This window comes from Garra rufa, chromosome 3 (assembly GCF_049309525.1).
Source record: "Garra rufa chromosome 3, GarRuf1.0, whole genome shotgun sequence".
NCBI lineage: Eukaryota > Metazoa > Chordata > Actinopteri > Cypriniformes > Cyprinidae > Garra > Garra rufa.
In genome coordinates, this window is record NC_133363.1 from 56,370,778 (window position 1) to 56,393,416 (window position 22,639).

General features: G+C 34.5%; 1 protein-coding gene across 1 annotated transcript in view; it reads left to right on the forward strand.

Moving 5' to 3' along the window:
- LOC141331670 (NT-3 growth factor receptor-like) overlaps positions 1-22,639 on the forward strand; it is a 178,817-nt gene that overhangs the window by 126,741 nt on the left and 29,437 nt on the right. The window contains exons 8-11 of the mRNA XM_073836708.1: positions 13,253-13,558; positions 15,200-15,214; positions 16,965-17,014; positions 17,118-17,220. Of these exons, the coding sequence (XP_073692809.1) occupies positions 13,253-13,558; positions 15,200-15,214; positions 16,965-17,014; positions 17,118-17,220 (474 nt within the window). The remainder of the gene's footprint in view (positions 1-13,252; positions 13,559-15,199; positions 15,215-16,964; positions 17,015-17,117; positions 17,221-22,639) is intronic.

The window sequence follows — 22,639 nt, forward strand, 5'->3', positions numbered from 1 at the left end:
GTCATTGTAATATAATATCAGCCTGAGGGGTTTGGAAAAAGAATTGAGAATTTAGACTTTATCCTTTTAGGACAGCGGTTCTCAACTGGTGGGTCACAGGTCTGTTCAGAGTCACGGATAGCAGAGGAAACCGTGAAGATATTTGAAATTCAGGAAGCGGATAATAAACCGCATTTCAATATCAATATTTTAATATGTTTTTGTTTACTTCTAAACAATTTTGGTATTGTAAAATCAGGTTTCTGATTTAAAACCAGACCCGCTGCTTTAAAGCACCTCAATGTTTTGTATTATTCTTCAAAAAGAAAATGATCCCATTACATTCAGAAGAGTTTCTTTGCATCTTACAGTCTCATTTCTCAATAGCTTTCAGGTGCACACGCACAGCTAAACCTCATCAGCGTGCATAATCACGTTATGGGCTGTCAATCATCGTTGATGATAGTCAAAGCCCCCCGTTGGCCACCACTGGGTTATTCCTGGCAGCGTAAATGATGAGTGAGTTTAAGCTCAAAGCATGCGTAATTACAAAAACAAAACACATCTTTTTTTTTTTTTTTGTTGATAGACTCTCTAACAACTTCTTAGTTTACTTCATGAAGAAACTGTACATTTGTCCTATATTATATTGCAATCATTTTGGTCATTTCTACCTGTCAGCTCGTTCCATGTGTTACAGATGCATTTGTTCTTGCGGGTGACCTGACTCCTGGAGGTTTGCAGAAAGGGATTTGCAAAATAATGAAGGGCTCGGAAAACATACAGTAGCGTATTTTCTAACCCGAGCATACAGATTAATGGACTACAGTTTCATGCTGAGATCAAAGCCTGTGGGTAATGATATACAGTTCATCACGTTGTGAGCGCCTCATCTTTCTTTCCATTCAGCCACCGTGGCTGTGTATTTCACAAAGTGAAATGCTGCATTGTTCTAGTAATCAATGTCCGCTTTACCAAGTACAGCTTTGAATGTTATCACATTCCTATTTGTCAGCATAATATGCACTTCACGAAAGAGTTCATTAGTTTTAGAAAATATGTTATGTCATTTTTATGTATTATATATACTGTATATAAATAATAATTCTCATAAAATCTTATAAAATGCAAGTTTAAAAAAGTATCTTATGCTCACCAAGGCTGCATTCCTTTGACCAAAAACAGTAATATTGTGAAATATTATTATAATTTAAAATAACTGCTTTATATCTGAATATATTTTAAAATGTAATTTTTCCTGTGATTCAAAGCTGAATTTTCAGCATCAATGCTCCAGTCTTCAGTATCAAATGATCCTTCAGAAATCATACTTATATGTTTTCAGTTTCATTTTTCAGTATTCTTTGATTAATAGAAAGTTCAAAAGTATCAGTATTAAAGGAGTAGTTCACTTTCAGAACAAAAAAAATGACTCACCCCCTTGTCAGATGAGATGTTCAAGTCTTTCTTTCTTCAGTTGTAAGGAAATTATGTTTTTTGAGGAAAACATTCAGGATTTCTCTCCACATAATGGACTTCTATGGTGCCCCCGAGTTCGAACTTTTAAAATGCAGCTTCAAATGGCTCTAAATGATCACAGCCGAAGAAAGAAGGGTCTTATCTAGCGAACGATCGGTTATTTTATTTTTTAAAAAAAATCACAATTTATATACTTTTAACCTCAAGTGCTCGTCTTATCTAGCTCTGTGTGTACTCTGTGTAGAGATTAAAAAGTATATAAATTGTAAATGTTTTTAGAAAATAACCAATTGATTTGCTAGATAAGACACTTCTTTCTCAGATGGGTCTGTTTAGAGCCGTTTAAAGCTGCATTTATACTGCATTTTGGAAGTTCAAACTAGGGGGCACCATAGAAGTCCATTGAGAGAAATCCTGAAATGTTTTCCTCAAAAAACCTAATTTATTTATGACTGAAGACAGAAAGACATGAACATCTTGGATGACAACGGGGTGAGTACATTATCTGTAAATTTTTGTTCTGAAAGTGAACTATTCCTTTAACTTGAAATATTATGTTTTATAACAACGTAAATGTATACCATCACTTTTTTTTTTTCAATTTACTACATCCTTGCTGGATAGTATACATTTATTTTATAGTTTGAACTATACTGTGTATATGTGTCAGAATCATGTCTGTGTTTTGTCCTGTTCTGTCATGTTTTCCTAGTGTTTTTCCCCCCATGTTTCTAGTTCATTTGGTTTAGTCCTTGTTTCTCCCCCTTTTGGTTAGTCCTTTTGGTTCCTTCTATGCCCATATTTGTATTTCCCCCTCGTCATCCTGTTATCTTGTTTGTGACCACGCCCCCGTTTCAGTATATTTAAGAGTCTGTGTGTGCACTCCCCATTTGTCCGTCAATGCTTACTGTTACCTCTGTTTGCTTGTGTTCATGTGTTCATCTTACTCCCGGTTTTTGTTTGTTTGCATTAGTTACAGTGTTTTATTTAATAAACCATTTACGTTTTCATTTACTCCGGTTCTCCTCATCATTTTCCACTCCTCAACCCCGCCTGGATCGTGACAATATGTAGTTTGTTAAATAAAGTGTCTTTATTTTGCAGTAACATTTAAATATGTTTGTACTCTAGGAACTTTGTACAAGTACTGCAAAAAATAAAAAAATACTGGGAATGGGAACTGTGTGCTTTGTGCACTTTCCAGTTTTACAGCTTTGAAATAAAAATAGCTTTTCAATGCTATTTATGTTATGCATCATGTATGTGACATGTAAAAAGACGCTGTTGACAAAATTCTCATGCGTGCAATGTCTATCATGCAATAGTAAATATAATCATTTAACATTTTTTTTTAAACAGGTTCCATTTACCAGGGATTGCATTTCCTTTTTTTCCCAGTTGAAGAAGTAGTTCACTTTCAGAACAAAAATTTACAGATAATGTACTCACCCCCTTGACATCCAAGATGTTCTTGCCTTTTTTTCTTCAGTTGTAAGGAAATTGTTTTTTTTTTTGAGGAAAACATTTCAAGATTTCTCTCCATATAATGGACTTCTATGGTGCCCCCGAGTTTGAACTTTCAAAATGCAGCCTCAAAGGGCTCTAAATGATCGCAGCCGAGGAAAGAAGGGTCTTGTCTAGCAAAATGATCAGTTATTTAAAAAAAAAAAAAGACATTTTATAAACTTTTTAACCTCAAATGCTCGTCTTGTCTAGCTCTGTGTGTAGGCTTCGTCCTACATCGCTGTTTTACCTTTTTGTAAAGGGTGTTTGATCTAATTTGCAATTTGTAATTTGACTCTAATTTGAGTCGGTACTTCTGCAGCGATGTAGGACAATTTTGAAGTTGAAGGAGAAATTTCGACATACCCTAACTGTCATGAACTGGAATGCAAAGAGTTCACGCAGAGCTAGGCAAGACGAGCTTTGAGATTAAAAAGTATATAAGTTGTAAATGTTTGTAGAAAATAGCCGATTGTTTTCGCTATCAAAGTTCGTCCTCGGCCGGGATCATTTAGAGCCCTCTGAAACGGCATTTAGACTGCATTTTGGAAGTTCAAACTCGGGGGCACCATAGAAGTCCATTATATGGAGAGAAATCCTGAAATGTTTTCCTCAAAAAACATAATTTCCTTACGACTGAAGAAAGAAAGACATGAACATCTTGGATGACAAGGGGCTGAGTAGATTATCTGTAATTTTTTGTTCTGACAGTGAACTACTCCTTTTAAAAAAAGGAAAAGAATTTGGAGCACAGTTTGTTGCATAAAATTTTATTTTAAGTGTCTTTACTTTGCAGTAACATCTAAATAAGTTTGTGCAAGTACTAGACTGCAAATGCTCCTAGGTATGCAAGCTTGATTTCACACATAGTTGCTTTTTGAAATGTTTCAGAACATAATTCATAATTCTGCAAAAGTACATGTTGTGTTCTGAAGCATTAGTGTAAACTGCCTTCTGTAGGCACTAAAGCAAGCAGCTGTCTGCTGCAGTCACTTCTCTCTTTTCACAATCTTGCAGTTAAGTTCAGCTGTCGACTTGTTATAGCTAGCTATCTGAATAATAATGCATCTGTTTTAATGTCAAAGACACAGAGAGGAACTCTATTACATACGTCAGAACTGAGATTTGTCACGGGACAGTGCGCTTACAATGTGTTTGCCAAGCATGTTTTACGTACTTGTTATGTTTCTGGTACAAAGTAAAAGAAAATATTTGGAAGAAGTACATACATTAAGATCTGCTTTCAAAGCATCCATTTTAACTTATTTTTGCATAAACTGATCATTTAATAATTTGATGCTTTAGTAAGTGAATCTAGAATGGCGCTACTGGGAATGGGAATTGTGTGCTTTGTGCACTTGCCAGTTTTACAGCTTTGAAATGCAAATAGCCATGCTTTCAATGCTGTTTATGTTATGCATCATGTATGTGACATGTAAAAAGACGCTGTTGACAAAATGCTCATGTGTGCAATGCGTGTCATGCAATTATAACTATAGTAATTTAGCAGATGTTCCCTTACCAGGGATTGCATTCCCTTTTTTCCCAGTTAAAAAAAACTTAGGAGTGCAAATAAAATACAATAAGAATAAAATACAAACAGCTTCAAACTGTATTCGATGGAAACCTGTTTCTGAATAAAAAAGGTAATTGTGACTTTTTATCTCACAATTCTGACTTTTCTTCTCAGAATTGCGAGGTTATAACCTACAATTGTAACTTTTTCCAAAACTTTTTGCTCAGAATTGTGAACTCAGCTCAGTTCAGAACTCACAATTCTGAAAAGTCAGAGACGTCAACGTGCAATTCTGAAAAATAAGCGCTTTTTTTCAGAATTACAAGTTTATATTTTGCTGTCTGTTTACAGATTTTGCTGTCTGTACAGCGCACAAAACACAAGCAAAGGGAGATAACTTCTATAACTTTATAACTCACAATTGCAAGTTTTTTTCTCACAATTCTGACTTTATAACTCACAATTATGAGTTTATATCACACAATTCTGAGAAAAAAAGTTAGAATTGTGAGTTTATATCTCGCAATTCCGACTTTATAACTCACAATTGCTAATTTATAGAGATAAAAGTCAGAACTGCAAGATACAAACTCACATTTGTGAGAAAAAAGCCAGAATTTTGAGTTTACATCTTGCGATTCTGACTTTATAACTCGCAACTGCAAGTGAATATCTTGCAATTCTGACTTTATAACTCACAAATGTGTGAGTTTATAGAGAAAAAAAGGCAGAATTGCGAGATATAAACTCGCAATTGCAAGATGCAAACACATTTGAAAAAAAAAAGTCAGAATTTATAACTACGAGTTTATATCACGCAATTCTGAGAAAAAAGTCAGAATTGTGAGTTTATATCTCGAATTGCAAGTTTATATATCACAATATGACTTTATAACTTGCAGAATTTCAAGATACAAACTCGCATTTGCGAGAAAAAAGTCAGAATTGTGAGTTTATATCTTGCAATTCTGACTTTATAACTCGCAATTATGAGTTCATATCATACAATTCTAAGAAAAAAAAAACAGCGTTAGGCTGTATTGTGATTCTTGCTCTTTTCTGTCCACAAATTTAAGACCTTTTAAAATGATATTTAGGATTTATGTTATACTAGATGTTAAGATTTTTTTAAATACCTGCAGGGACTTGTTTTATTCACACAGATGCTCCTAAATACATTTTACAGTTTGCACACCTCTATTTATAGTGGCAAATGTGAGTGAAATGCTCACACAGTCGAGCTCTGCTGCCTGTGGTTATGAGTCTTACTCAAGGGCATGATGGTGATTGCTTATGGATCTCCCCATGTGGGAAACCTACAACTATTCAGTAATCAGCCTGGGTCACTATACCACACCACCTGGGAGATATAGTGTCACAAAGCTGCTGTTTTCAACCAACGCAGGCAAAGTTTGATTGATTTTGCATGCCCAGCTCGGAGTTAACGCTGCATGAAAATGCTGGAGTTTGGGGATTGTATAACTAGCGTTGGCTTTGTGTTGTTGACGCAGGAGGCTGGAGGGGGTAGTCTTTGACTGCGGCTGTGAGATCCGATGGATTCAGCTCTGGCAGCTGCGAGGTGAGGCCGGCCTGCACACCCAGAAACTCTACTGCAAGAACGGCGCAAGCAAGATTCGCCTGAGATCAATGAGCATTGTCTCCTGTGGTACGACATCTTTCTTCATAAATAATACAGCTGTAGGCCAAGCATGCTCTACGTATTGTTATATACGATTATATTATTCGAATGATGCAATGTTTATCTCACATTATGATGCAGTGTTGGGGAGAGTAAGGTACTCTGTCATTTGTATTGCTCTCTTAATGAAGGAAATCGTGCAACCATTTTGAGTAGAAAAAGAAAAAAAACATACAGATGATAAATGCACATTTTATGCTAAAATATTTTTTATCACATTTTGGGGTTAAGATTCGCCCTGAATTCATTTAAGTCATGTATATGTAGCCGTATTTTATAGATCACTGTCATTTTAGTATTATTTATATACCATTACTGTATTTATTAATAGTTAATGCATTAAATTAAAATGAAAACAAAATATTAAAATAACAGTTTGAGTCATTTTATGTACTTTTGTCATTTGTATGTTTTTATATTTATTTCAGATTTTATTTAATGTTATTTTATAACTAAATCATTTTTTAAAATAATTTTAGTACTTCAGCTTTAATGTACACTACCGCTCAAAAGTTTGGGATCAGTAAGACTTAGAATGTTTTTAAAGAAGTTTCTTATGCTCATCAAGGCTGTGGTCATTTGATCAAAAATGCAGATAAAATGTATTATTGTGAAATATCATTATGAAAAAATTATCTGTAATTAAAGTTGAATTTTCAGAATCATTACCGCTGTCTTCAGTGTCACATGATCCTTCAAAAATCTCTATCTAATATGCTGATTTATTATCAGTGCTGAAAACAATTGTGCTGCTTAATATTTTTTTGGAACCTGTGATAGTTTTTTCAGGATTCTTTGATCAATAAAAGGTTAAAATTAACAGCATTTATTTAAAATAAAATATTTTTGGGAAAATAAATTAATACATTTATTCAGCAAGGATGTGTTAAATTAATAAAAAAGTGATAGCATAGATTTACATTGTTATAAAAGATTTATATTTTGAATAAATGCTGTTCTTTTTCACTTATTTATCAAAGAATCTTAAAAAAAATCACTGGTTCCAAAAAAATATTTGGCAGCACAACTGTTTCCAACACTGATAATAAATCAGCATATTAGAATGATTTCTGAAGAATCATGTGACATTTAAGACAGTAACAGCTGATGAAAATTCAACTTTGCATCACAGGAATAAATTATATTTTAAAGTATATTAAAATAAAAAATATAATTTTATATTGTAATAACATTTTGCAAAAAAAAAATTCTGTTAGCAGTTTTACAGTTTTTTTTGTATTTTTGATCAAATAAATGCAGTCTTGATGAGCATAAGAGACTTTATTAAAAAGACATTACAAAATTACCCAAAACTTTGGGCAGTAGTGTATTTATTTCATTTGGCTTAGCCAAGGTAAGTTTTTCCATATTTCCAATTTTTTTTTAATAGATTTACTTGTAGTTACTGAGATGTTTACTTTTAATTTCATTAAATATAATTAGGCATAACATTTTACCTCATTTTCTGCTTAGAAGAAAACTAAAAGAAACAGGCATGCTATATATTATATATAACAATACATCATATACAAAAATAAATAAATAAATAAAAAGAATTCAAAAATAGTTTACACCAAATATTATACTTTGGTATTAGCAAACAAAATTAAAAAAAATATTTCGAAATTTTACACCATGCACCATTTCAACTTGTTAATTATGGACTCGATGTGGTAAAACTGTCTGTTGCAACTAGTATTTTCACAAAAGAAAAAAAAAACAAAAACATATTTTTCTTCCCGCAAGACCAGGCATGGCCATTTGTATATTTTATGTGTCTGGCTTCTGGTCTCATCTGCGTCCAGCTATTTTTATATGTACAAAACGGCTGGTTTTCCTGCTTGATATTGCAAATTAGTGTGTCTCACTTTATTACTTTAATATATTATCTTAATTATGAACACACTGGTTTGTACACACAGTTTTACCGTTTACTGCACGTTATTATTCTTCTCGTTATTTCCCTATAGCGGCTAATGAACTGGAAATCTCACCCATAGGCTTACTTCCACGTTAAAGAAAAAGGTGGATAATTACAATGGTAAATTCTTGTAAAACTGTGATCTGAGAATGTACATAATTGCTGTTGTTGTGATCTAGACATGCCAGATATTAGCGTTGCTCACAGTAACCTCACTGTGCTGGAGGGCGGCAATGTGACACTCAGTTGTAACGGCTCTGGGTCTCCGGTACCTGAGGTGGACTGGACCGTGAACGGCCTTCACTCCATCAACACGCACCTGGTGAGCGCCATTCATCCCACACCCAACAAACCGTTTAACCTTATTTCCAGTCTAACCATAGCATAATGTTTTCGTCTGCCCTCCAGTCAAATGTCTACCCACCCAACATTCACTCCATCAACCTGACGCTGGTCAACGTGAGCAGAGACGACAACGGCTTTGTTCTGACCTGCATCTCTGAGAACGTGGTCGGGATGACCAATGTGTCCCTTCAGCTGGCTGTGCTATGTATGTACAAAGTGCTTCTTACAGGTTTTTTATGTCTCATACTTAATGGTGTTTGCTATTGCTCATACTGTATTGATACATCAAATGCTGCAACTTGTTGGAAAAACAATTGCTAATACTTTTTAGCAATCAGAAGCCAGATAAAAAAACAAAACTACTATTTTCTTCTTATTTTCTGACTTAAAGGAGTAGTTCACTTCCAGAACAAAAAATTACAGATAATGTACTCACCCCCTTGTCATCCATGATGTTCATGTCTTTCTTTCTTCAGTCGTAAAGAAATCATGTTTTTTTTTTTAAGAACAACATTTTTTCAGGAATTATCTCCATATAATAGACTTCTATGGTGCCCCTGAGTTTGAACTTCCAAAATGCATTTTAAATGAGGTTAGGTTAGTCCTTTATATAAATTGTAATTATTTTTTAGAAAATAACCGATCATTTCACTAGATAAGACCCTTCTTCCTTGGCTGGGATCATTTAGAGACCTTTGAAGCTGCATTTAAACTGCATTTTGGAAGTTCAAACTCAGGGGCACCATAGAAGTCCATTATATGGAGATAATTCCTGAAATGTTTTCCTCAAAAAACATGATTTCTTTACGACTGAAGAAAGAAAGACATGGACATCTTGAATGACAAAGGGGTGAGTACATTATCTTAAGAGGAATATGGATTCCTGATTAGAATTTTTTTTTTTAAATCATCGTAAAAAACCTGTTAAAGTTAGGATAACACTTATCTAAAAACAAATAGAAAAGTCTTAAAGGGATAGTTCATTTTTGACAGTTTATCTTAAAGGAATAGGCATTTTTGTCTTAAAGGGATATTTCACCCAAAAATGAAAGCCATCCTAAGTGTATATGACTTTCTTCTTTTATTATAAAATGTTATTTTAAAAAATGTCCTGGCTCCTCCAAGCTTAATAATGGCAGTGAATGGGTGTTGAGATTTTAAAGCAAACCCAAGTGTATCCATTCATCATAAAAAGTACTCCAAATGATTCTAGGGGGTTAATAAAGGCCTTCTGAAGCAAATTGATGCATTTGTGTAAGAAAAATATGCATATTTGAAACTCAATCCAGAAGATGACACAGGATGTAAGCATAAGTGTAAGCTCTGTCCAGAAAATGGTAGTCTTGCAAAATCCTCTGCCCTTTTTTTTGTGTTTTTACAAATCCTTGTTTTTGTACTTCTAATTTTGTTTTGCTCTCTTCACTGTGCTTCCGCGTTCGTCACTGCGTTCGACTACATCTTACATCACCCGCAGGAACGCTACACTCTCTCTCTCAGCGATGCCATAGAAGAACCATTTTTGGTTCTACAAAGAACCATTCAGTCATAGTTTCTTTAAAGAACCATCTTATTCTTACTGTTTTATAATCTGAAGAACCTTCTTTCGCCACAAAGAACCTTTTGTGAAACAGAAAGGTTCTTCAGATGTTAAACGTTCTTTATGGAACCATTTAGACAAAAAAGGTTCTTCTATGGCATCTTGAAGCACATTTATTTTTAAGTGTGTACGACAGTTAGCTGAAGCTAGAGATTAGGGTTTATAAAGTTTTAAATATGGATATTTTTCTTACACAAACACATTGATTTGCTTCAGACGGTCTTTATTAATCCTTTGGAGCAGGGTGGAGTACTTTTCATGATGGATGGACAGTTTATTTTCAACAAAATCTCCCGTTCTCTGCCATAATAAAGCTTGGAAGAGCCAGGACATTTGTAAATATAACTCTAATTGTATTTATCTGAAAGAAGAAAGTCATATAAACCTAGGATGGCTTGAGGATGAGTAAATCATGAGGTAATTTTCATTTTTTGGTGAACTAGTCTTTTAAGAAAATAAATAAGTGCTTCTTAAGAAAATTTCACATACCCTTCACATTTGCTGTAGAACGTGTAACACACTGAGCTTTAAGAAATGCACTGAAGCTTTTCATTTAACCACTGCAAAAGTTGAGTGTGCTTTAATTTGTTATAGGCCTATTCCATCTGCGTTCTGTAATTGCTGCAGGTGTGCGAAGAATGGCCTCATTTTACAGACAAAATGAGAGGTCAAGATAGCAGCAGTGTTTTCAGAATCTGCAGCGGCACAGCAAAATGTATATATAAAGAGTTTGTGTACTTCCAAAATATACATAAACATGACTGTTGTGTAGTCCTCGCTGACAGCACATGAAACTAAAATATAGTACAAAGTGCTGTGCTGTTAGTTAAAGAATCAATTCATTTTAATGAATCACTTGGTCAATTCAGACCAAATCAAACTGACTGAACTCAAGCAATGCTAAAATACAAATCTTTAAGGCTTATGTAGTTTTAAAAGATAAAACTCTGTAAAAAAAATGCTGAATAATTGTTATTCAAGTCATTTTATTTGAACATGTTCTGAATCCTTATTCAGAACTTGCATTAAAAATGCATTTATGTAATTTGATGTTGCAAACTTTAACGCATATAACACTCTCTTATGAAGAAATAACTGTATGGACACATTTAAAATAGAACAAGGTACTAAATGAATTGATACACCAATTAACAGCTATGAACCTGCAAGTCTTTGTGTTAATTTAATCAGAGGGTGCGTGCGTGTTTAGGGAAGGCGTGAGGTTGTGATGCATACATAAAAATAGACCTGCGCTGCACCGTGTTAAACTGGGTTAAACAGGTATAAGATGAGAATTAGCCAGAGGCAGGACTGAATTCGAAGCATCTCTGCAACTTTTCCTTGTTTTAATAGGAATGGAGGACTGTTCTCGCTGATGGCATTAATGTTTTAGGACTCAGATATGATCTGACACTCAGGCATCATTATGTTCATTAAACAGCGCATGATTTTAAGACAGTGCGTAGATGAAAAGCATTACATCTTATCACTCTGCTGACTAATGACTTTGACGTTAAATAGCAATGACATTGGCAAGATATACAGGCGCTGAGTGGAAAAACTGTCAAGCTTGGTTTTGATAACCAAATACAAGGTCTTGTCTTTATTAAGGAAGAGTGAGGAATGATTTCTGATGGCTTATGAACTCGTTATATAGCTAGTTACATTATATTTAGCTTTCTATCCTGTTAATATTTGATGTGCAAGAAAAGATTGTATTATATGTGACCCTGAACCACAAAACAGTCATAAAATTTATACAGATTTATAAGATTTATACATCATCTAAATGCTTTGAGAATAAATAAGCTTCCCATTGATGTATGGTTTGTTAGGATAGGAAAATAATTGGCTGAGATGCAACTATTTGAAAATCTGGAATCAGAGGTTGCAAAAAAATTTGAATATTGAGAAAATCACCCTTGAAGTTGTCCAAATTAAGTTCTTACAATGCATATTACTAATCCAAAATGAAATTTTGATATATTTACAGTAGTAAATTTACAAAATATCTTCCTGGAACATGATCTTTACTTAATATTCTAATGATGTTTGGCATAAAAGAAAAATCAATCATTTTGACCCATACAATGTATTTTTGCTAATGCTAAAAATATACCCATGATACTTAAGTGTCACATATCATTTCTATTTTATTTGATTTTATTTTTCATGGCAGCCACTATAGCCAAGTTCTTGACTATGATGTGAGAACCGACAGATTTCATTACCTGACAGCGTGGACAATCAGTCCTAAAGATCGGATTTGAGAAACATCACAACTGGGTGCAGAGTCAACAAAGCCAAGAGCTTTGGCCCAGTTCCACTTAGCCGCATTAATAATGCTAATGAAAAGTGCACCAGTTGGATTTTAGCATTCCGATCAAAAGCCCTGGAATATGAGACGCACATATGGGATGCACATCCCTCCTGTTCTTCTTTCTCTCTCCTGGTGGGATTGCAGCAGGACTCTCTAAATGACAGGCCTCATGCAGCAGTGAGAGCAGACAGGCCTAGAGCAAGGGTGCTGCTGCATGCTGATTCTAAAACACATGTCATCTGTTTAGGCGGGATGTGTGCCGAGCCGCTCTACAGGAGGGATCTATCTCTCGTCTAGTCTCATCAGTCAGCCAAGCACAAATCACTTCGGCGAGAGAAGGCAGCTGACAATAATGATGCATTCTCATTTGAATGACAAACCAACGGCAGTGTCGGACAAGACGTTTGCATGAGGTTCACCTTTGAATAGTGTACAATAATATACAGCCTGTGACAGCAAGATTACGAGCTGTCCCTCTTGTCAATTTATGCTCTGTCCGTTTTACATCGAAAACCCAATTTATAAACATATAGTGCATATTAACATAACAGTGGGCCTTTTTTTTTACTTGACAATAACAATTGTTAAGAAATTTGTGCATTTCACAGGTGCATTTTCCAAAGTTTTTGAGTCTTCTACAACACTTATCATGTACTCACTCTTTTCGCTGTCCTCTGTCACTGTTCTCAGTATCATGTTGATTTTTTTCTTTCATCTGTGAAACATAAAAAGAGATATTAGCCTGACTTCTCTTTGCCTAACAGCAAATTACTATGAGTGAGAAATCTGTGAATTTTACTGATGAAAATTGGCTGTCAGCCATTCTATCCTGTATTTGTTACATAAAAGCCTCTGTCTTCCTATAAACCCTTGGTTTTCTTTCCTTCTATCAGTTCCGCCAGTAATTCTAAAGCTGGACGAGCCGGAGCGGCGGCATCACACCTGCATTGAATTCACAGTTAGGGGCTTTCCCCATCCCACACTGCGCTGGTTCCACAAGGGCCGTGAGATCCTGCAGAGCGAGTATATCCGCATGGAGATGGAGTACTACCAGGATTACTTGGAGGGATGCTTGACTTTTCAGAACCCAACGCATTTTGACAATGGAAACTACACCCTAGTAGCCTCGAACTCTCTCGGGTCAGTCACCAAAACTGTATACGGTTATTTCCTCGAGCCGCCGTTCAGTGAGGATGATGGTAAGTTATTTAACTGTTTATTTACTCTTGTAGCATGAGGGATGACTTTGATATTTATTGATAGGGATGACTATGAAATGTATTGACTTTATACCTTAATATATATACCTTTATATGTGTGCCTGTTTATACAGTGGTGGCCAAAATTATTAGAACACTAGTATTTTCACCAGCTAAAAAAAGGTTTTAAGTCAGTTATTTCTATCTTTTGCTGTAGTGTGTCAATAGGAATGATCAGTTTACATTTCCAAACATTCATTTTGCCATTAATTGTAATAATCCAGTGAGAGTTTTGTTTGCACAAGGAGTCTGACAACAGCTAGTGCCCCACACAGAGATATGATTTCATCAGCATCTCCAAGATGTTTCAAGAAACCATACCTGCAAAGCTGGCTGAAAAACTATGCGCAAGTGCACCTAGAGCAAAAGCTGCTTTAAACGCAATGTTTTGTCTCGTTTCTAGCCAAAATATCTAAAAATGATTAAATCAAGAAGGATTTTGTAGACAAGTAAAAATTATTGTCTTGTTTTCAGAAAAAAACAAGTCAACAGTAAACAAGTAAACAAGTAAATCATTTTTACTTGTCTAGAAAATCCTTCTTGATTTAAGAATTTTTAGATATTTTGGCTGGAAACAAGACAAATAATCCGTCAGAAAATCATTTTTTTGCAGAGTGTCACACCAAATGTTGATTTAATTTGAATAAATAGAAGTTAATGACATTATGTTTGACAGCAACCTGATTATACTTTTTTACACAAGTGCCTAAAATTTTTAACAGTGGCTTTGCAGGTAGGTTTCTTGAAGCAGCTTGGAGACGTTGCCACAGTTTTTCTGGATTTAGTCTGTCTCAGTTTGTTCTGTTTCTTCATGTCATGTTAGATCGTTGCGTGGAGCACTGGCTGTTGTCAGACTCCTTGTGCAAACGAAACTCTTAGTTATTATTACAATTAATGTCAAAATGAATTTTTTGATAATTCCTACTGACACACTATAGCAAAAGATAGAAATAACTGACTTAAACCATTTTTAAGATGGTAAAAATACTAGTGTTCTAATAATTGTGGCCACCACTGTATATAAAAAAACAATATATGATACTATATTATATTATATATATAGGATTACATACTTCAGTATATTATCTATATACACTACAATTGTATAGTTTGAGGTTGGTAAGATTATTTTAATGTTTTTGAAAAAAAGTATCTTTTGCTCATCAAGGCTGCATTTGTTTGTTTAAAAATACAGTAAAAACAGCAATATTGTGAAATTATATTATAATTTAAAATAACTGTTTTCTATTTAAATATATTTTAAAATGTAATTTATTCCTGGGATGCAAAGCTGAATTTTTAGCATAAGTACTGCAGTCTTCATTGTCACATGATTCTAATATTCTGATTGGCTGCATTTTTTTTCATGATTTGTTGATGCATTAAAGGTTAAAAGAAAAGCATTTATGTGAAATATCTGATTCATAATTTTAATGCGTCCTTGCTGGATAAAAGCATTAATTTTCAAAAACAAAATGTCGACCCCAAACCTTTGACTGGTAGTGTATCTTTTGCACATTTTAAAATGTCCATTTTTAATCTCTTATATTTTTCTCTTCTCTACTCATGCTGTTCTTTTAGGAATAATTGAGTACAGTAAGTGCCTCTCTCTTTTTAACCAAAAAAAAAAAAAAAACAGAGACAAAACATATTAGTCACATCTCATCTCCTTGTTCTGCTTGTTGAAAATAAAACAAATATTCCACTTCAAATCAAATACTTTATAATCTGATGCTAAGTTCAACATTGAATAATTTGATAAAACAATATAATCTTTCAAACAATATCTCATAATTACAGCTCCTCTCAAGTACAGCAAGAACACACAGATCTTGGCAAACAAAAATGCATTACAACGTATTAACCTTGTACCATCCCATACTTAAAATTTTCCTTAGTATTTGCAAAAGAGGACATCTCTAATGACACTATACAGAGGTAGATTGAAGAATAGGCTTTATGAATTGCAGCACATTTTTGGCACGTATACAAGCTCTATGCATTAAGAGTTCAGGACATTGTAATTGTTTTCGAGTCCAGTGGAGGAAGGCTCGTGCTTTGGGTGCGTGATGCAGCAATATGTGAGCCCTGCTGCACCTCTGCCATTATGACTCAATTAAATGGCAATTCCTCCCTGACACCTGTGAACAAGCCACACAGGTTCAGACAAAAACCTCCCGGACCAAAACAGTTTACACTGGGGCTCTCAGGCAGCATCATAAATGTACTAGTTGTGAAGTGAAGTGAAAATAGACATCTAGTAAGGTATATTTCATATTTGACCCTGGACCACAAAACCAGTCGTAAGTTATACATTTTTCTTTTATGCCAAAAATAACTAACATAAATATATCAAAACTTAATTTTTAACTAGTAATATGCATTGCTAGGAACTTTTTTAGACAACTTTAAAGGCTTTTTTTCTCAATATTTAGATTTTTTTGCATCATCAGATTACAGATTTTCAAATAGTTGTATCTCAGCCAAATATTGTCCTATCCTAACAAACCAAACATCAACGGAAAGCTTATTTATTCAGCTGTTCTCAATTTTTTTTTCAAAAAATGAACCCTTATGACTGGTTTTGTGGTTCAGGGTCACATACTGTATATTAGATTGCATAGACAAATTCAATATATAGGAAGGAGCTAGTTGTCAAGGGGAAAGTTGTCACAGGGCTGAACAGTTATTGAGTCAAAAGTTTAATGAAAAATAGATTCATTCCTTTAAATTTGGATATTTTTAAATTTGGCATCACATTAAATCTAGAGTAAATTTTAGATACAGTACATACACATTTTGGCAGGTTGTCTTGTTTTTAATTGTTTTTGGTTAGTGATTGTCACTTGATTTTATATCTTGTTATTTTATACAATTATAACTTACAATATAATAAGCAGTTTAATGGCAAATAACAACTTACTTCACATAGTATGAAGATTTTTTGCCCTGAGAAACAATGGTGGAAACGTTCAACCTGTTTAGCTTTTTTGACCAAGGATTAATGTGTAAAAAGTGAATATAATAAAAAATAAAAAATGTGACAACTAGCCCTGCTCTTAATATTTTGAATTAGTCTTTGTTTTTAATTTTAGTTTAAGTTTTATTGATTTTGTTGTTTTTGTTTCATTTATTTATTTACTTTTATTATTTTACATTTCTGTTTAGCTTTTTCAGTTGGTTGCGAATGCAACATTTTTTACATCTCTAATATAATATTTAGAACAGCTTTATTGCAAATAACAAAAGTTTTACTTTTTGTTTTACTTTTAGTTAAAACTAATACTGTCTAAAGGAAAGCATTTTTGTCCCCCTTATTGTGCAATGCCTTTTCTATTTTCTTTAGCTCCAACACCTGAAGATGAGGCGAAGAGTCCTGAAGAAGATTCATTTGGAGTAAGATGTTCTTTATTGTCTGAAAAAGCAAAAGGCTGAAGTTCTCAGCAGTTTCAGCAGACGTAGCTGTGTCATTGACTGCTTTATTGCTTTTTTCCTGTAGATGTCGATTGCTGTTGGTCTGGCCGGCTTTGGCTGCGTCTTCCTCATTGTGATTTTCGTCCTCATCAACAAATACAGCAGACGCAACAAATTTGGGATAAAAGGTATGACTAGATTATTTTTGCTACATTTTCTTAATGTCGAAATGAAGGCATCTTTTTGCTCAGTATTTTCAGAAAAGTCGATGGATATTTGGCTGAATGGGGTTTTATATGCAGGGAATTGATTGGATTGTGAAAAATGGTCTCTTTACAACAGGTGGGAGCAAACATTTGTGAATGTGTTTTTAAGTAAAAGGGTCCATTTTGATTTCACGACTTTAGATATTTTATTCCCTGTGAAAAAAGCAAAAATAGCAAAAGAATCTTAATTCTCTTCATCCTTTCTTGAAGCAATACAATAGATTTCCTCAGTCTTTCAGTTGTCAATCATCTCGAGGGACTCGGTAACATAATAGGAGTTTTCGGCTTTGGTTTTAGGCTATGTTTAGAGCCTGCTTTTAAACAGTGGTCTGGCACATCGTGAGTCAGATAGGGTTTGGTTTGTGCTGTGTGGGTTTGTGTGAATAGAATTTGAGTTGAATGCATCCTCCAGTCTCAGACCTTGGGGAGGCAGTTGGCGGAAATGCCTGCGAGTCTTTCTTTGGTTAGCCTGACTTCCTCTGCTAATATTATAGTTTATATCACTGTGAGGCCAGTGTTTTCAGAGATACAGTTGTATATTCAAACCTACGTTTGTAGTAGAGGTGGGCAGCACCAAAAAAACATGACGATATGAGCCATTTTAGATCACGATAACTGTATATATGCACACACACAAGAACAACAGTTCTTTCTGGTCCTCGATTCTGATTGGCCAATAAGAGTGCAATATTAGGGTTAAACAGAACTCAACAGGATGCCTAAATCCGCTGTAATTTTATAAACATTACTGTTTTTGAGTCACGGAATGTAGTTTTAAGAGGTCTTCAGGTGAGAATGTACTTGATTTTAGTTCAAATATGCAGTTTGTTAAAAAAGATAATGTCTATTTGAAAATTTTGTCATCAACGTTTTCGGACATGTGAGCTCATGAACCTGCAGAGAGAAGCCTCACTTCTCTTCTGGAGTTTGCAGCTGGCTCTGATGTCTCTATAGACCTTTTTCCTGAGTAAACGATGAGCGCCGCCATTACGAATTCTAACGTCAGATCGAATGCTTTTCTGTTCCGGTCTCCATAGGAACCCATTCAAATAGCGTCCATCTGTTTTTAATGTAGCTAAGGTCCGCTGCTTTGTGTCATTTAACACACTCATTAAAGTGAGGCACTGACAAATGACGGTCATTGCGACATTGCCAAGTGATGGCGCTATGGAGCCATGTGCTTTTTAAAAACATTTGAATAGGTTTAACATTAGTTTATTAGCTCGGAATATACCCTAATTTGACTAGAAACAATGCAGACCGGAAATGCAAAGCATTCTTTCAGTTAAGAGTCGGACTTACTTCCGTGTTCAGGAAAAACGTCTATAGTGGGTAAACATGAAATATAATTTGTTTTGGGTAAATCTAATGGCCAGTCTTTGGTCTCATTAATCCATTAACTGTTATTATTATTGAGCGCTGCCTGTTTACTTTTGACTGAATTGCCTAGCAACTTTTATGGTTGTTGTTGTTGTTTTTTAATAAATATTATTATTTAATACATAACATTTTATAAAAATAGTAGTATTTAATAGCAGTGTTTAGTATTGAGAAACGGTGCGTGTGTTTGTGATGGTGATTTTAGATACATTGTTCCACCATTAGATTTACGAGTCAGCAGTAAAGACTTTTATTTTGGAAAAAAAAGATGAAAAAATATTAACACTACGACAATCGACAGCGGATATTCAAACTAATGTTTTATTGAGATTGAGCTGAAGAATGAATGCTGTATCAGATTCAGGTAATCACACTCGCTCAGACCATCTCTCTTTCTCATAATACTCTACTACACATAATACAGTGAGCTTTAATACAATAATACAATAAGTTTTTAATGAAACAACTCAACATTCCTTTGTTACTAGTTCTATATGCTGTTTTCGTATTAGTAATGGAGGCTTGGGCTCAGTTATTAAACTGTCAAACTTAGATTTGAATCTGTGGCAGAAGGAAGCAGTTCTGTACAAAAGAGAGTTTTTAAAGACACTTCGTTGTTGTTTCTTATGTATCTACACACTCGTGCCGTTGAACTGTTGCATAAATGCTATATCACACTCGTAGACGTGAGATATGGCTGTATATCATCACGCTGTGATTACCTACAACTGAATTACAGCTGTGCCGATATACAGCCATATCTCACGTCTAAACGTGTAATATGGCTCATATATCACATTATAGTTACTTTTAATGAAATTCAATGATCATAAGGAAATACATATTTTTGGATAATGCAGTGATTAAATATTTAAATTAAAGGTAGTTTTCTTTTTACCTCAAGTGTTGCATAATTTAACACTGCTTTTACATTTATGCCAATGGTATTATGTATATTAATCATATCACTGACCATATCCTTCAAGTTATAAATCTTATCACCCACAGTTGACCCATTTACTCACTTTCAGGTTTGTTTCAAACCTGTATGCAAATTTTAGACACATGCATCTGGCATCAATGCAAAACCAGCTTCATGTTTTGTAACCCCTGAGTTAAAGGAAAAGGAAACAGTGTCTTAAGAACTAGTCTGACCAACTAGCAGTTAGTCAAGGGGTAATAAGACATTTATCGCATTCAAATGAGTGAAATCTGTTTTTATGTAACCAGCTTTGAAAAGTTTTGATCAGTCTTAAAAAAATTAGAAGACAAACTACTAGCACAAAATACGTCTCATCCAATAAATGTCCAGTTGCATGAAATGCTTAGAGTGAGGTCAGTAAGATTTTTAAAGAATTTTCTTATGCTAGACTGCATTTATTTAATAATAAAAAATATATATTTTAAAATGTAATTTATTCTTGTGATGCCAAGCTGAATTTTCAGCATCATTACTTTATTCTTAAGTGTCACATGATCCTTCAGAAATCATTTTAATATGCTAATTTGCTGCCTAAGAAACATTTCTTATTATCAATGTTGAAAACAGCTGAGCTGCGTAATATTTTGTGGAAATCATGATACATGTTTATAAGAATTCTACTTTGTAACGTAAAAGTCTTTACTGTCACTTTTGATCAATTTAATGCATCCTGGTTGAAAATAATAAATTCTAATATATATAATAAATAAAATAAAAACTACATGATGCATGGGGACGAGTATCAATAATTGTAAATTATCAAATTGATCAAAATCACAATTTTAAGTAACATAAGTATTCAATTTAAACACTGACGCAACCATGGTAAATGTAAAATGGTTAAATAAATATAACTTTATAATTTCTGGTTTGAACTGTAAATTCATTTATAATAAAACAAGTATATTATTATTATAATAATAAACTTTATTTTATAAAGCGCCTTTAAAAGCAACTTCTCAAAGCGCTGTACACAAATTAAGCAATACAAAGCTCAAACAATAAAAGTAACATCAACAATCAAATGCTAATTGAAAAAAATAAGTCTTAAGTCTACCTCTAAAAATGTCGTAGCTCTGGGCTTCCCTAAGATCAAGAGGCAGAGAATTCCAAAGGACAGGAGCATATGAAGAAAAGGCCCTGTCACCCATAGATCGTAAGCGTGTATGAGGAACAACCAACAAGTTGGATTGAGAAGAACGCAGTCTCCGAGTTGGGGTATAGGAAGTTAACAGTTCAGATAAATAATAAGGAGCCAAGCCATGCAGTGCTTTATATGTCAGCATCAAAATTTTAAAATCTACTCTGAATCGGACTGGGAGCCAGTGTAAGGACTCCAAAACTGGAGTGATGTGATTGCATACCCTGGACCCAGTCAATATCCTGGCGGCCGAGTTTTGTACATATTGTAGTTTGTTGAGTGTGGATTTAGAGACTCCGGCTAGCAGGGCGTTACAGTAATCTATCCTAGAGATGACAAAGGAATTCATCAGCTTTTCAGCTACTGAGAAATTATATATTATAATTATATAATTATAAACCTCTGCATATACATCTAATTAACACTGGAAATTGCTACTGACATGTCCAAAAAGTTTGAGGCAAAAAAGGTTTAAGTGTTAAAAGCAGCCCTTCTCTATCTCATCGCAGTTATTTACCTGGGACTGCCATCTTATCCCAGCGTTGCCCTCATTTCACTGTGTTTGAATAATGACTGTGTGTCCGAGGCAATATGTCAAAGAGGAAACAAATTACAGAAAATGATCTTTTGTTTCCCATCCTCATTGCAGACCTCACATCCATCTTTGCTTTCCAAAGACCGCTCTGCTAAACCAACGTAAACACATTGAGTTTATGCATAACCCCCTTGACCCAACACCCCCTGTACTTTTCTCATATACGTGTCATAACAAGAAATGCTCTCTCACTTTGTTGTGACACTCCTGCGAGAGAAAATCCAAGCTCCGTTCTCTCCGAGAGGAACGGCTCATTATGTCTCACGATCGCTGGCAAGGTTGAAGAGGCATAAAAGGATTGACACTTAAAGCGTGACGTCAATATGAGCCCTTTTCAGCACGCTGGCCTTCCCACAATACACCACTTGTACTGTTTTTCTCTTCAAATCAGCTGGAGGTCTTAGGCAGCCATTACCTCAGATTGAGCTGTATTGGATTTTTTCCTCGCTCAATCATTCGGGAGCCTTTTTTTGCCGTTGGAGTTTGATCACAGACTATTTCGGGACAGGCAGTAAAATCTGATTTTGTGTGCATGTGTGTGTGTTTCTCGTTTTCTGTGTTTGGATCCTTAGATTGCTATTAAATCATCAAATCATGAACAGACGTTGTGCTGCACAATGTCCGGCTGATTTTGCTTGCCTTTCAAGCCGATCAGGGCATTTCTACTAATGGTGAAGCTTCAAAATCTGGCTCAGTGTTCATTTTGGTGTTTGGTTTTAATTGTGAGTAAAAATCAAGAAAAGGGAAATAATGTTTGCATCTTAATTCAAGCTCATTATCAAGTTTTACCTCATTTTCTTGAGAATTTGTTTACTCTTAAGTATACTTACGATAATCCTTCAATACTAAATGGACTTGTCAGACAGTAATTATTTCTTAAGGTTAAGTGTGTGGAAGAAAGCCACATATCACCAATAAATGATCTTCATATTAAACAAATACTGTTCAAATAACGCCTAAATACCTAATTATTTTTAGTGCAAGGGCTGGCTTGATCATATCCTGTCTCATCTTTTATGTAAACGTGCATTATGGTTTTTGCTTGCATAATTTCCCGATTCTGTGGAGGGAAACTTCTTTTAATCAGTTCCTGTCCGCTATCAATCAAAATGCCAATAAGAAAACAGGTAATTGATTTGCATTACCAAGAAGAAAGTACAAAGGAAATGTTGTTTTCGAGTATTTCTCCCTGCAACATTTCCGCTGGGTATATTTAAGATGTTTTATTAGATTCAGTTCCATA